The sequence below is a fragment of the Penicillium solitum genome, assembly GCF_028829755.1.
Source record: "Penicillium solitum strain IBT 25940 chromosome Unknown utg000008l_segment0_segment0, whole genome shotgun sequence".
Lineage (NCBI taxonomy): Eukaryota > Fungi > Ascomycota > Eurotiomycetes > Eurotiales > Aspergillaceae > Penicillium > Penicillium solitum.
In genome coordinates, this window is record NW_027072127.1 from 1,718,167 (window position 1) to 1,732,033 (window position 13,867).

Consider the following 13,867-nt stretch of genomic DNA (forward strand, 5'->3'; position numbering starts at 1 on the left):
CGATGATGGGACACATGATGGATGATAAGGAGTCCCGGGTTTCATAGAATTTGCCATTTTTGCTATTTCAAGGTAGATCGATGGAGTTGTGCCATTTGCATCAAAATATTAGGCCAATCGCAGAGACTCCGAGATACCAATGCCGTATACAAATGCCGATCATGCCTCGGGTACTCCAATACAATAACCCCATAAAATGGCGGAATTAAAAGATATACAATTGCAAATGATTGGCCTGACATCGGGGATCTAGTTGTATTCCCATGCGGGGTATAGAGAGCTTGCATAGAGCCCTGGAGACATTGAGACATGTAAGGGGTTGTTGATATTTAAACATTTAAACTCGGACGCCCCCCTCTACCAGTTGCAACCCAATTGCAAGACATCCGGACATCCACAATGAAGTCGACAAATACAGTACCCCAGAAACGAAAGAAGGTAGAGAGCGATGATGAGGACGAGATTGTCAAAGATGGCAGCCTCACATCGGCTGCTGAGAATTTTTTCGAGGCGCTGTGTATGTGATGAAGGCACCACGTATTCCATTCGACAGGTTAGAAAGGCTAACCTTTCTCGCAGCTGAGGCCGGCATCACTCACTGCTTTGTCAACCTGTGAGTCCCTGTATCAGCCACTAATTTGATGTGTTTTGACCAGTCCGGTAGGGGGAGCGACCATCCCGCAATGTTGGAAGCGATGATCAAAGCTAAGCAACGTGAGTACCGGAGATATTATTCAAACAACCAGGGCTAAATTATGGTTAGAAAACAAAACCAATTTCCCAAACATCATTACCTGTCCTTCTGAGCTAGTTGCGCTATCAGCTGCACTGGGATATGCTCAGGCTACAGGAGTTCCGGTAAGTGGCTGTGTCCATCATATCAAATGATATTCGCTAACTTTTCGCAAGCAATGCGTAATTGTCCATGTTGACTGCGGCACTCTTGCTATGGGACAATCCATACATAACGCCTCCGTTAGCAGAGTTCCTGTCCTGTGCTTTGCTGGCCTAAGTCCTTTTACTCAGAATGGCGAAATGCTGGGTTCCAGAACAGAGTTAGCTAGCGCAAGACGAATATTTCCATTGCGACTACTAACACTACTACAGGTTCATCCATTGGCTGCAAGACGTACCCGATCAAGCAGCAATTGTCCGACAATACTGCAGATACACAGGTGAAATCAAGACCGGACGCAATATCAAGCAGATGGTCTCGCGAGCTTTGCAGTTTGCTACATCTGATCCCAAAGGCCCAGCATATCTAATGGCTGCGAGAGAGGTACTCGAGGAAGTAAGTATTCACAGTGCTCACATGAATTAAAATGACTACTAACCAAATCTGCTATGCAGCGTGTGGGAAAAGAAAGCCTGGACGGAGAAATTCTCAGTTCAATCTCTCCAAGTGCATTGCCAGAGCAAGGTACGATGGTACCTATCCAAGATATAACCTCACATCACTGACAACAACAGAGGTGGAGTTAATTGCCAATTCGCTCATGGGCGCAAAACGACCAGTTGTCATCACAAGTTATCTTGGTCGGAATCACAATGCACCGGCCCTCTTGGCTGAGCTTTGTGATAAACTCCCAATTACCGTCGTGGAGATGGTGGGCTCGGACGTTTCTCTGGGAAGTGACCACGAAGCATACCGCGGCGTTACCGTCACTACTCATCCGGAGGTTCTTGAAGCTGATGTTATTCTTATTCTTGATTGTGATGTGCCTTGGATTCCGACTGCTGGGAAGCCTCGTGCGGGTAAGGATACCCAGGAAGCAATGTTTGATCATGTTCTGACAGGTGCTGCAGGGACCAAGATATTCCATCTAGATGTCGATCCGCTGAAACAACAGATGCCACGTAAGTTCCCATATCGACCGCAGGGATGATCCTTTTCTACTTTCCTGCTAATAATTATATATCAGTTTTTTCGATCAACGCCACTCGCAAGCTAAGGGTTGGCTGTGGAATTGCGCTTGAGCAAATCAATGCTTTCCTAGATAAACAGAACATCAACCGGGCTAAGTATACCCTGGAGTTTGAGGAGCGGTCAGAGAACTACAAAACCTGGAGGGAAACCCTACAAGCACTTGAATCGCCATCTTCCGATGGTGTAGTCAGTGTGCCATACCTGGCCTCAAGACTGCGAGATTCTCTCCCCAAAGACACTATCTATGTTTTGGAGGCTGTAACCAATGCCGGACATCTCATCCACCATTTGAACTTGACCAAGGTATGGATGTATTCATTTCAAACGGCTGATTTAATGCTAATGAAATCCCAGCCCGGAAGTCTGGTTGCCAGCGGCGCCGGTGGTCTAGGATGGGGAGGTGGTGCAGCACTAGGCGTCAAGCTAGGCAAGCCCGGCTCGTTCATATGTGCAATGTAAGTGTTGCAATTGCTAGAGCACATATCAAGTATCTAATAACCGCCCAGCGTCGGCGACGGAGTCTATCTATTCTCACAGATGGAAAGTGTCTATTGGATCGCTAGACGCTATGATATCCCCTTCCTCCTCATTGTGCTCAACAACGGCGGATGGAATGCACCAAAGGTGTCTGCGCTTCTGGTCCACAAGGACGGGTTATCGTCGAAGTCAAATAGACGAGGTCGGTCAGGTCTAAACTAAATAGCTTGTGCATGGTGGCTAATTTACCACAGATCTCAATATCTCGTTCGACCCTTCTCCTGATTACCCCGGTATTGCCACCGCAGCCGGTAAGGCGTGGGGTAAGACAGTTACCACGCAAAGCGAGCTGGATCCTGCTATCAAGGAGGCGACGGATGTTGTCCAGGGTGGGAAATGTGCTGTGATTGAGGTTTCGTGAGTACACAGGTATAGGAGCTCTTCACTGACTACCAGCTGACGTTTATATATAGTGTCCCATCTATGTGGAAGGAGAACTAGAAGAAAGGGCTAGATGGGCGAATGGGGAAACCAGTTTTCATTTTCTGGCTCCATGCGGAATTTCATTCTTTTGTGGGCGATTCATGCATGCTGAAGCTGCGGTGCCACCCCGGCGTGATATAATAAACAAGAAAGAAGTCAATCCAGGTATACCAAAGTCAGTCAATGGATTTGATCACATAGAGGGGATGGACGAGTAGCCCCAGGTTCAAGGACTCTTGGAAGATGTTTGGTTTGCTTTTGCTGTGTTTAGAGGGCAAAAATGGATGGGTTACTCAAAACGAAGAAAGGATGCCAGTGGGATTCCCGTTTTCTCAGTTGATAACCCAGAGCTGGCCGTGTTCATCGATAGGGAAATTTATTTGGGTTGAATTTGCATGGTAGCAAATGAGCGGTTAGTTGTGAACTCCTATACCTTTCCCTGCAACACTGCCGTACCATTCTTGACACCATAAGTATATTAGTTCAACACAGTCGCTCGTGAACAAGATCTAGAAAGTACCAACTGTAGCGAGCTAACCTTCAAATGCTGCAGTAGAATAAAACACAGGAGGTATATTGTAGTGGAAGAAGTTATGTCTATTTTCTCGACGGATTGGACTCCCAGATACTGTATGGTAGTCGAACACTAATCAGCTCACGAATGCCGTCACTTGCTTCTTCATTCAAAGTAGTCAGCTCAAATTCGATTTTGATGTCTTCCATGATGATATAGGCATAGCCTTTTCCTGTCCCCCCCCCCCCCCCGCTTGGAAAGCGCGGTAGGTCTCAGCAATCCTGATCATGGCTTTGTTCCCGAAGCTGCAGATGGAAGAATATCTGGGTGTGGGCTTCCTCTACTGTGACATCATTATATTTGACGAAAAAGGTCTTGCTACGGGCTGAATAAGTGAGGGAGCTGAGGCGGCGGCCATTTTCTTCGCAGAAGCGCACTACCAGGTCCTTGCAGGGCAGCCCGGGATTGCCCAGTTGAAAATTTCGCTTAGTTCGCTCGGCATGATGGTATTGTTATTGTGTTTCTGGAAAGAAGACAAGAGAGATAGAGTCAGGCATGGTGTTGAGCTGCATGATGGTGATGAACTGAAGAGTAGTGTTGTTGAAATAAAGAGAGAGATCAATGTGATAGTAACCTAGGAGTGAATTTATAAATGGAGAAGGACTTGTGCATAAGTTGGCTGCAATTTCCATAACCTGATTATGTAGATGACTCGGTCAAGGTGACATGATGCCTTTTATATTTATTTCCCCTCTATAACATGGAGTGTCGTATGAAGTAGGTTGGGCATAATTAACCTTGAAATTTTCATGTATAACCTCTAATAACTACTAGCTACCTGCTAATGTGAGGTCCAAAGTTCAAAGTACAAGGCAGTGAAAGGTTTCCATAAGCGAAGTGCGCTCTGTTTCAACACACGTAGTGGTCCAAAGGAGCATGGCTGTTAGAAATGTGGATCATTGAGTCCTCAACAGATATTTAGATATTTGAGGAGCATATAAGCGACTTCGTCTTCATGGACAAGAGGTATTGGTTGCAGAGAGTAAGTAGATGTGCCGTTGTATAGTCAGATGTACCTTGCTGCCTGAGGCACCATCCGTTGCTAGGCCGACGGCAGAGCAAACGATAACCTTTTGGAATCGATAACGACCCTTTTCCCTTTGATGTTTGCAAACCCCCACCATCGACAAAACACATCGGATTCAAGGCATCACTAAGGGTCAGTTCCTCCTATGCTGCTATATTCATTTCTTTTCTCTTTGGACTCGAAATTCCAATTCCCAGAGGACCCCAGCCTCCACGGACTGGTCGAGCTCGCACACAAAGAACACAAAGAACACGAAAGACTAACGTCGAATTCCAGTGCTCTGAGATTCCTCTTCGCATCCTGATGCCAATAGATCGGATTATTCCAGCCTTGGTCATCCAGTAAATTCAACAAATCAACTTATTACCCATCTGACAAGAGATCATCCAAACCACACCGCTCGTTAAAACACGATGGCTAGAGAAAGCACCGCGCCAATGGAGCCCCTCACCCCAGGAGGAAAGCCAAACACTCAGCCTCACCCCGCACATGTCCAGGAACCTGAATTCGGAAAACCCTCGCCGATCGGCCCCCCACAACACAGATCAAACCACCTTTTCAACATTCCAAAGCCAAATCAATCCCGTGCCGAACATCATCGACCCGCCCCTCGACCGCAGCCACAACAGCAGCCACAATCGCGCCACCAAGGGCAATCAAGTGCTACGCCTCACGCTTACCGCCAACCGGGCACGTCGGGTGCCCCATTCGCTACGCCGTCGGTGAAGCGAAGCGAGCCATGGGATCCATTCAAGCCGGTGGCACCATCAGCCTACAACAACCCCCGCGGAGGATTTCAACACGGTGCAGTGAGTATCAAGCGACCTGAAAATGTCACTTGGTCAACTCCCCGGGCCCCCAGGCCTATCTATCAATCCAAGCCTGTTCCGCCAAGGGTCGGAGGTGCGTCGAACATACAGAAGTTCATTGATCTCACACGCGACGACACCGATCCTGTTCCAAAGGCATCAGCCCATGCGACGCCGAGCTTCGGGGCCATGGATATGAATGGCTACGTGGACACGGCTATGGCAAATGAGAACATCAAGGCTTTGCTTGAAGGTGCATTCGAGGATGAGGAGGACAAGGCTGAGCCGAAACCCAAGGGCAAGAAGAAGAAGGGCGGAAAGAAGTCCAAGAAGACGTCACTGAAGAAACAGAAAGATGAAGTTGTCGTGGACAAGAAGAAGGAGCAAGCGATTGACGACCTTGACGATCTTGCTGCCCAACTTCAAGGGGTTACGGTCAACGACCCGAAGGAGAACGACGCCAAGTCTGAAGACGATTCATCTGCCAAGGTTGAGCAAGACGACAAAGTTGCCAAGCTAGATGAAGAAGACGAGGAGGAAGAAGAAGAAGAAGAAGAAGAGGAGGAGGAGGGGGACTCTGACGATGAAGATAAGGGGGTCATCGAAGGCTTAAAAGTTACCCTTCTTCCCCATCAAATTGAAGGTGTCAGATGGATGAGTGATAAAGAGACTGGCCGAAAGACGTCCAAAGGAATCTTCCCCAAAGGTGGAATCCTTGCAGATGATATGGGTTTGGGAAAAACAGTGCAAACGATTGCTTTGCTACTCAAAAACCGCAAATCCGACCACGAAGACAGCGAGAACACCGAATCCGAGGGCAAGACGACCAAACTGCCCCCGAACTGCATTGCCTCCACTTTGGTGATAGCGCCCCTTGCGCTCATCAAGCAATGGGAGGCGGAAATCAAGGACAAGGTTGAGCCATCCCACAAGCTGCGTGTTTGCATCTATCACGGTACAACACGCGCAAAGACTTCGACGACGTTGGACAAATACGATGTTGTGATCACAACGTATGGAACCCTTACCTCCGAATTCAACTCATCAGCATCAGACAAGGCCAAAAAGGCGGGCATTTTCGCTGTTCATTGGTACCGTATCATTCTTGACGAGGCGCACACAATCAAGAATCGTAACGCCAAAGCCACACAGTCAGCATATGCATTGGATGCGCAATACCGCTGGTGCTTGACAGGAACGCCATTGCAAAACAACCTGGATGAGTTGCAGAGTCTGATCAAATTCCTTCGGGTGAAGCCCTATGACGATTTGGCTGCATGGAGAGATCAAATCAGTCGACCTTTGAACAATGGCCGTGGAGGTCTCGCCATTCAGCGACTACAAGTCTATCTGAAGGCCTTTATGAAACGGCGCACGAAGGATGTGCTCAGACTGAACGACAATGTGAAGCCTGGTGAAGAAGGAGAAGATGGCAAGCCAAAGAAATCTTCGAATGGATTCCACATCACCAAGCGTGAGGTCATTAAGGTCTCTCCCGAATTCATGCCTGGGGAGTTAAACTTCTACAAACGTCTGGAACAGCGGACGGACAATAGTCTTGAGAAAATGATGGGTGGCTCCAAGGTCGATTATGCTGGAGCCTTGGTTTTGCTGTTGCGTCTTCGCCAGTCTTGTAACCACCCAGACTTGGTCAAGGGTGATTTGGCCAAGGACAAGGACATTCTCTTGCAGAATGGCAGTACGAGCAGCCAGTCAACAAAGTCAAAGCCGGATGATCTTGACAGTATTGCCGATCTTTTCGGGGCAATGAGCGTTGTCGCGAAGAAATGCGATGTTTGCCAAACGGACCTGAGTCCCAACGAAATCAAGGACGGTGGCAGTCGATGCGGCGAATGTGAAGCCGACCTGAATACCAATGTTATGGGCACAGATAAAAAGAAGAAAAAGAAGTCGAAGAAGAGCCACAAGGAGCTCGATATTCCGGACTCCCCATCAGCCCGCAAATCCAAAGCGCAAATCGCTCGTTCTCGCAAAAATCGACGAGTCATTATTGACAGTGACGACGAAGATGAAGAAGGCGATTGGGTTGTGCCTGACGACCAGCGCAAGATGCCCAACCTCGGTAAAGCAGGTGGTTCAGACGATGAAAACGCTGAAGGAGGTGGTGAATGGCTTGTTTCGGACGATGAAACCGATGATGAGATCGAATCACCCTCCAGAAGGAAGAGCAAACCCATCGTTCTGAGCGATTCCGAGGATGAAAGCGATTCTGAAGCGGACGACATCTATAACGACGAAGGAGAAAACGGAGAGCTTCCATCCACCAAGATTCGCCATCTTATGCGGATTCTCAATAGCGAGGCACCGGACTTCAAGTTCATTGTTTTCTCCGTCTTTACATCTATGCTTGACAAGATCGAGCCCTTCTTGAAGAGTTCCAATATTGGCTTCGCCCGCTACGATGGTGGAATGACAAACAACCACCGCGAGGCCAGTCTCGAAAAGCTCCGAAACAACAGTGGTACTCGTGTATTGCTCTGCAGTCTGCGTGCCGGTGCATTAGGTCTCAATCTGACAGCCGCTAGCCGCGTTGTCATTCTGGAGCCCTTCTGGAATCCCGTAAGTTGCAATTTTCTATAATATATTGCGCATTGTGCTAACCCTAGACCTAGTTTGTGGAGGAGCAAGCCATCGATCGTGTCCATCGCCTGAATCAAACTGTTGACGTGAAAATCTACAAGATGGTCATCAAGGGTACCGTGGAAGAACGCATTGTTGCCCTGCAGGACCGCAAGCGTGAGCTGGCCAATGCTACTATCGAGGGCAAGACTGGCGCTGGCAAGCTCACTATGCGCGACATGATGGCTCTCTTCGGTCGTGATGCAGAATCCCGATTCACGGATAACCAAAGCACCCTGGACTTCAACCAGCCTACTCGACTGCTGAATACCGGGGATGAGACTGAGCCTGTTCATTCCTCCTCTCAGGAATCAACACAGTCTGCGCCACGCAGCCGGGGAAATGAGGCCCAGGCTAACCGGCCACGAAATGAAGATTCGGTTTACGGTCGACGCTGGTAATTTATTAGCATGGTACGAAATTATGAAATGATATTTGGAGAGAACTTTGGGGAGTCCCGGTTGGCGTGAGGAACGTGTTTAAAGTCTTGCTGCTAGATTTATCTCATTTCTTGTTTGATATTATATCTTATTGGTTCATCTCGTACATCTTCTGAACTTCTTGCTACTATGTCGAAACATTCATCCCTAGGTCCTTCATTCCCCATCATCGGCCTGGGGCTGCTACAAACCAAAGAATGGCGGAACCTTGGTCGTTTCACGACTGGCCTGGCGCCTCCCATGTATCAGGAAACAATGCCCGCGAGTCAGATTGCCGTCCAATTTTAGATATGGCGATTCCACGATGGGGCTCGGCATTGTGGTCCGATTGGGATACCTGCGATCCTGGATAATAATTACCGTCACTATGGATAGGGGCGTGTCAAGCTCCACTGCAAGGGTACGATATGTTGCCCTTTATCTGATACTCGTGGGTAAACTAAGTCGACTTCTACGATCTATTCTGACCTCATCTCGATCGATGCCTGATACAGCCGGACAGAAGCTAATTGAGAACCCAGTTGTTAAATCCAAGCCCTTTTTCATGTCGCCATCCAACACTTCTGTCACAGACTAACTGAGAAGACCACGTCTCTTTCATGGAATGTGTGGGGCATCCCCATTCGAGCTGAGCTGATTCTCGATGGGCCGGAACAGGTACCTCCTTGTCAGTTTCTATGGTTCTGGTCCGGAATCGCGGAGTCTCGCCTTCGTGCGCTCTAACTCGAATGTCAGTAATGTCCTGGATATCCTTGATTGGATTACACTGGTAGCACACGGAATGGGTCAGCACGCCAAGTCTCTCAAAGTCCAAGAGTGGACGAGGGTAAGCGCAAAAGTTCACACTGCTTGGATGGTTTGGGATGTGTTCTAGCCAGGGCCGACCAGACCATTTTCCGAAGCTCAAACCATGGATCTAAGATTCTGGCCCATAGGATTGCGAGCGACTTTCTGATGGTAGTTTCCGGCGAACCGGACAAGGGAACCGAGGACATGCTCCCAGGGAGGAAGCTTGTTTCTGGTGGCTCATGCTTTGATAGGTTGAAAGCTCACAGGAGAACGCATGAGCTGGGGAATAAACCAACTCGGTAACCCCGATTAAAGCATAAAATTCGTGGGGATCTTCAAATCTCGCACCATATGCCCTTCAACTTCATTTGGCTTTCTTCATACACTTCGTGTGCGCCCAAATTATCCCTAATACATAATGCCTCGGACGTTGCTAGTCTTTTCTTAACCGTGTGAATCCATCACTACCTTTCCGTAAGCTTCTTCTCGTCAAATTCGCTACCTGGAATTAGAGCTAACGCTGTTGGTCTTCTCAGTTCGAACCATTCTTAACTGTTCTCTCCACCGAGGATTGAATATTGAGATATGTCTTCACAATCCGACATCAAAGAAAACGGCAACTGGACGGTCATTTACGATGACCGTAACGAGGATGACCAAAATGACAAGAAAGAAGAGAAGCCTTCCAGAAGAAGGCAGTCTCTCGCGCGAACGTTATCTATACCAAAGACCATGTGTATCCTGTCTGACAACAAGACTGAGATATCAACAGTAGCTGAGCTACTATCCCCGAAGTTAAAACTGCCTCAGCTGGGGACTGACTCGGCGGAAAGAGTCTTTCCTGTTCGCTCGGTCGTCTCGTTTGATTCCACGTCTTCATCTGCCCTGCAGACGCCTTCCCTAGATAAGCTCGAAACACAGATATCTCCCTTTTCGGACACATGGGGCGCAGGATTCACCAATGAACAAGCCGGCTCTCAACAGAAGAATTTACCCGAGAAGGGCATGGATGCTGAGGATGGTGTCGCAAAAAGACCCGACTCTCTGGTTCGACTGCATCAAAAGAGTGGTGGCGAGAGCGAGATTCCACCAGTGCTCAAAGGACAATCTTACGCCAGCCATAATCTCGACCATTTGGAACAGTTGAAAAAAACTGTGAAAAACGGTGGCGAGATCCTTGACTTCCACAAGACAACAAAGGGAGTATACTACTCGCATGAAGATGAAGAGGACATTTTCATTCAGTCATTCGGTGCCCTCATTGTGATGACAGAGTCCAACGGTAACTTCGAAGTGCAGGTAGTGAACGACAACTCCGAGGAAATCATTGGGCATTCTCCTGATACCCTCTTCGAGCTTCGAACGTTTTGTGATATATTGTCATCCTCGCAACAGAGCAACTTTCTTGCTCATGCTCAATTTGTTTTGAGCGATGACTACTCGGTCGAGCACTCTGGTCCTGAGGTTTTCTTCCTTTCTGTGTTATCATCCGATGGACATACCAAGGGAACTTGGTGTTCCATGCATACCAGCACTGTATATAAGAACTATGTGATCTGCGAGCTCCAGCCTGAAGCTCAGGAAACAAATGATCACCCTCATTTGGAGAATTCCGAGAGCCAAACGACAACATCTGATAGCCGGAACCTGGATATGACTTCTGGGGCATTTGTCGAGGATGTCCGTCCTCCGGGGGAAAGTCTTGATACCAGAAGCAGCAAAGTTCCAGACTCCTCGGATAGCCGGAGCTTGGACATGACTTCTGGCGCATTTTCCGAAGACGTCTGCCCTCCGGGGAAAGATCATGATGTTAGAAACAGCAAAGTCCTGGACTCATCGGAGCTTCTCAATACTGTCCCTCGAATTCTCCAGCGACTGGCAAATTCTCAAACATTGGAAGCACTGGTTCAACATACCATTGCCACTTTGCAAAGTCTCGTTCAATTTGACAGAACGACCATGTATCATTTCGATAGTGACCGCAACGGAACCGTGGTCGCCGATGCGGTTGATACATCGTCGGGGTTAACGTTGTACGAAGGCATTCATTTTCCTAAATCAACCTTCCCCGAAGGACTGAAGAAACTATATACACGCAATACTGTATGCTCCTCTTTTGCTGCAAGCCAGGGCACTTCAAAACTTGTGTATCGGGCTTCCACCAACAAAAGGCCCCTCGACATGTCAAACACCTATCTCTCTGCAGCACCTGCGCTCCTAACGCCGCACACCGAGAATCCCGTCAAGGCTTGTTTGTCAATTCAAGTAAATGTTTTTGGCAAGCTTTGGGGTCTCATATCCTGTCAGTCTTATGACAGCAGCCAAAGGCTCCATCCGCTCATCCAGAAAGTTTGCTGGTTTGTGGCCGAGGCGGTTTCAAGTAACATTGAGCGTCTGTCCTACACCCTGCCCTTCCAATTTCGAGAGCCGGACATCTCCCTGATTAAAGTGAACACACCTCAGGCTATCAAGACTCCGCCCGGTGATCTTCTCGGTCTGTTCGGGGCAGATTACGCTGCAGCGTCGATTATGGGCGAGTCCAAGATCTTGGGGAAACCTATCGACTCGCAGGAAGTTCTAGCTTTGTTTGAATACATGAAAGCTAAAGAGAACGATACTGTGTTTTGGTCCTGCGATATCACCACCGATTTTCAGGAACTCAACTACTCGCCCGGCTTTCATCATCTTTCTGGTTTGCTTTACGTTCCTCTCTCGGCGGACGGCCGTGATTTTATTATCTTCTTCCGGGCTAATTTAGAAAGCCACAACCTTGAGTCTGTTTCAGGGAGATCGAGTCGACAACATGAGTGGTTGTCGGCAGAGTTTGGAAAGGCATCTGTTCTGTCTTTGCTATATCGCACTTTCACCGATATATGGCAAGAGAAGGAGGCGACGCTACAAAACAACCAGTCGATGAGGCTTCTGCTTGCTAATTCTGCGCACGAGTTCAGAACACCACTCAATGCTATTATCAACTACCTGGAAATTGTTCTTGACGGATCTCTGGACCAAGAGACACGAGATCACATTTCCCGATCTCACTCGGCTTCGAAGTCGTTAGTTTACATCATTAATGATCTCCTTGACCTCACAAATGCTGAAAACGGACAACGGTTGATAAAGGACGAGAGATTCGATCTATCAGAGACCCTTACGGAAGCAACAGACATATTCTGGGAAGAAGCAAGACAGAAGCAGGTCGATCTGCAAGTAGTCCAACATGCAGCCCTACCTCCCGTCCTTGGCGATCAACGACGGGTACGGCAAGTAATCACCAACTTGATTAGCAATGCTATACAACACACATACACCGGGGCAGTAACAATCGAGTCTTGTGTCATACCGGAGCCGCTGGAGCCAGATCATATTTGTGTTGAAGTCGCAATACACGATACCGGGTCTGGCATGTCCCAAGAGACCGTCGAAACATTGTTCTGCGAACTCGAACAAGTTTCCAACAAGGGATACATGCAGAATCCTAAGTCATCCGAACGCACTTCAATTGGCCATGTGTTTGAGACTGAAAGTGTGCTTGGTCTGGGCCTCGCGCTAGTCGCCCGAATCGTGCGCAATATGAACGGGCAGCTAAGCTTGAAGTCTGAAGAAGGCAAGGGAAGTTGCTTCAAGATCAGGCTTGCGTTTCCTCTTCCGGATGAAGATAGTGGTCAAAAGCAGAACCTATGCACTACGTCAAACGAACCTCTGCAAGAAGATGAAAGAAAACAAGAGACAAAACAAGACACCACATCCCCAAGTTGCATAACAAGCCAGAAAGAAGACGGTATTCCATGTGAATGTGGTCAAGATTCAGAATTTGAATCAGGCCAATCCATTGTGAATGTCGATGTAAGCTTGCAAACCGGCGAATCAAGAAACCTGTCTCTTTCAGGCCAACGACTCGGACAGAGCAACCCGCCAGATAAACCAACCACTTCCCTTCCAAAGAAAGGTCCCAATCAATCATCAGAAGCATCCAAATCTCCCATCAAAGAATCCTTGTCCATCTCATCAACCACAAAATCCCCAACCATCCAACCAAGCGCCTCTCCGACAATGGACTGGAACCTCCATGTCCTCGTCGCAGAAGACGATCCAACCAACAGCACGATCGTCCAAAAGCGCCTTGAGAAATTCGGGCACACGGTGCACATGACAAGCAACGGAAAAGAATGCGCATCTGCGTACAAAGCTAATCCCACTGGTTTCGATGCAGTGCTGATGGATCTACAAGTATGTCTACCAATACCAAACAATTATACAATTCCAAAGTCAATTAATATACTAACACTCAATTTTCCGCCTGCAGATGCCTATCGTCGATGGCCTCGGTGCAACACAGATGATACGCGAATACGAGCAGCAAGGGCTAGCTAATGAGACAACGCCTGCACCTCGCATTCCCATTTTCGCTGTCTCCGCTTCCTTGCTCGAGGAGAATCGGAAGATGTACATGGAGTCCGGCTTTGACGGGTGGGTTATGAAGCCGATTGATTTCCACAGGGTTGACCGGTTGCTCGGTGGTGTTAGGCTTCCATGGGTGCGGGAGGAGGTTGTTTATCGACCTGGTGTGTGGGAGGCTGGGGGTTGGTTTGAGGCTTAGATACATACATGTCCAAGATGACATCGCATGGTATCGGAGTTTGGATGGAAGTTAGTTTGACTCGAAGAAACAGATGAAACGGGGGAAGATATCCAATATCC

The 13,867-nt window shown here is 48.2% G+C and overlaps 4 protein-coding genes across 4 annotated transcripts; all 4 read left to right on the forward strand.

The window, feature by feature from the left end:
• Positions 1-399: 399 nt before the first annotated feature.
• N7455_009950 (uncharacterized protein) lies at positions 400-2,905 on the forward strand (the record flags this gene model as incomplete). The annotated part of the gene is made up of 13 exons (XM_040957432.2): positions 400-517; positions 580-613; positions 665-714; positions 764-858; positions 910-1,055; positions 1,108-1,291; positions 1,351-1,420; positions 1,471-1,857; positions 1,923-2,230; positions 2,282-2,382; positions 2,434-2,606; positions 2,659-2,821; positions 2,878-2,905. The coding sequence occupies 13 exons, from the start codon at positions 400-402 to the stop codon at positions 2,903-2,905; spliced, it is 1,857 nt and encodes a 618-aa protein (XP_040812138.2).
• A 1,996-nt stretch (positions 2,906-4,901) lies between these two features.
• On the forward strand, positions 4,902-8,338 carry N7455_009951 (putative SNF2 family helicase/ATPase; the record flags this gene model as incomplete). The annotated part of the gene is made up of 2 exons (XM_040957531.2): positions 4,902-7,877; positions 7,931-8,338. 2 exons carry the CDS (start codon positions 4,902-4,904, stop codon positions 8,336-8,338), a joined length of 3,384 nt encoding a protein of 1,127 aa, XP_040812142.2.
• A 682-nt stretch (positions 8,339-9,020) lies between these two features.
• On the forward strand, positions 9,021-9,251 carry N7455_009952 (uncharacterized protein; the record flags this gene model as incomplete). Its single annotated transcript, XM_065606336.1, has 1 exon — positions 9,021-9,251. The coding sequence occupies one exon, from the start codon at positions 9,021-9,023 to the stop codon at positions 9,249-9,251; it is 231 nt and encodes a 76-aa protein (XP_065460299.1).
• Positions 9,252-9,751: 500 nt separating this feature from the next.
• On the forward strand, positions 9,752-13,766 carry N7455_009953 (hybrid sensor histidine kinase/response regulator; the record flags this gene model as incomplete). The annotated part of the gene is made up of 2 exons (XM_040957383.2): positions 9,752-13,396; positions 13,473-13,766. The coding sequence occupies 2 exons, from the start codon at positions 9,752-9,754 to the stop codon at positions 13,764-13,766; spliced, it is 3,939 nt and encodes a 1,312-aa protein (XP_040812060.2).
• Between the last annotated feature and the right edge of the window lie 101 nt (positions 13,767-13,867).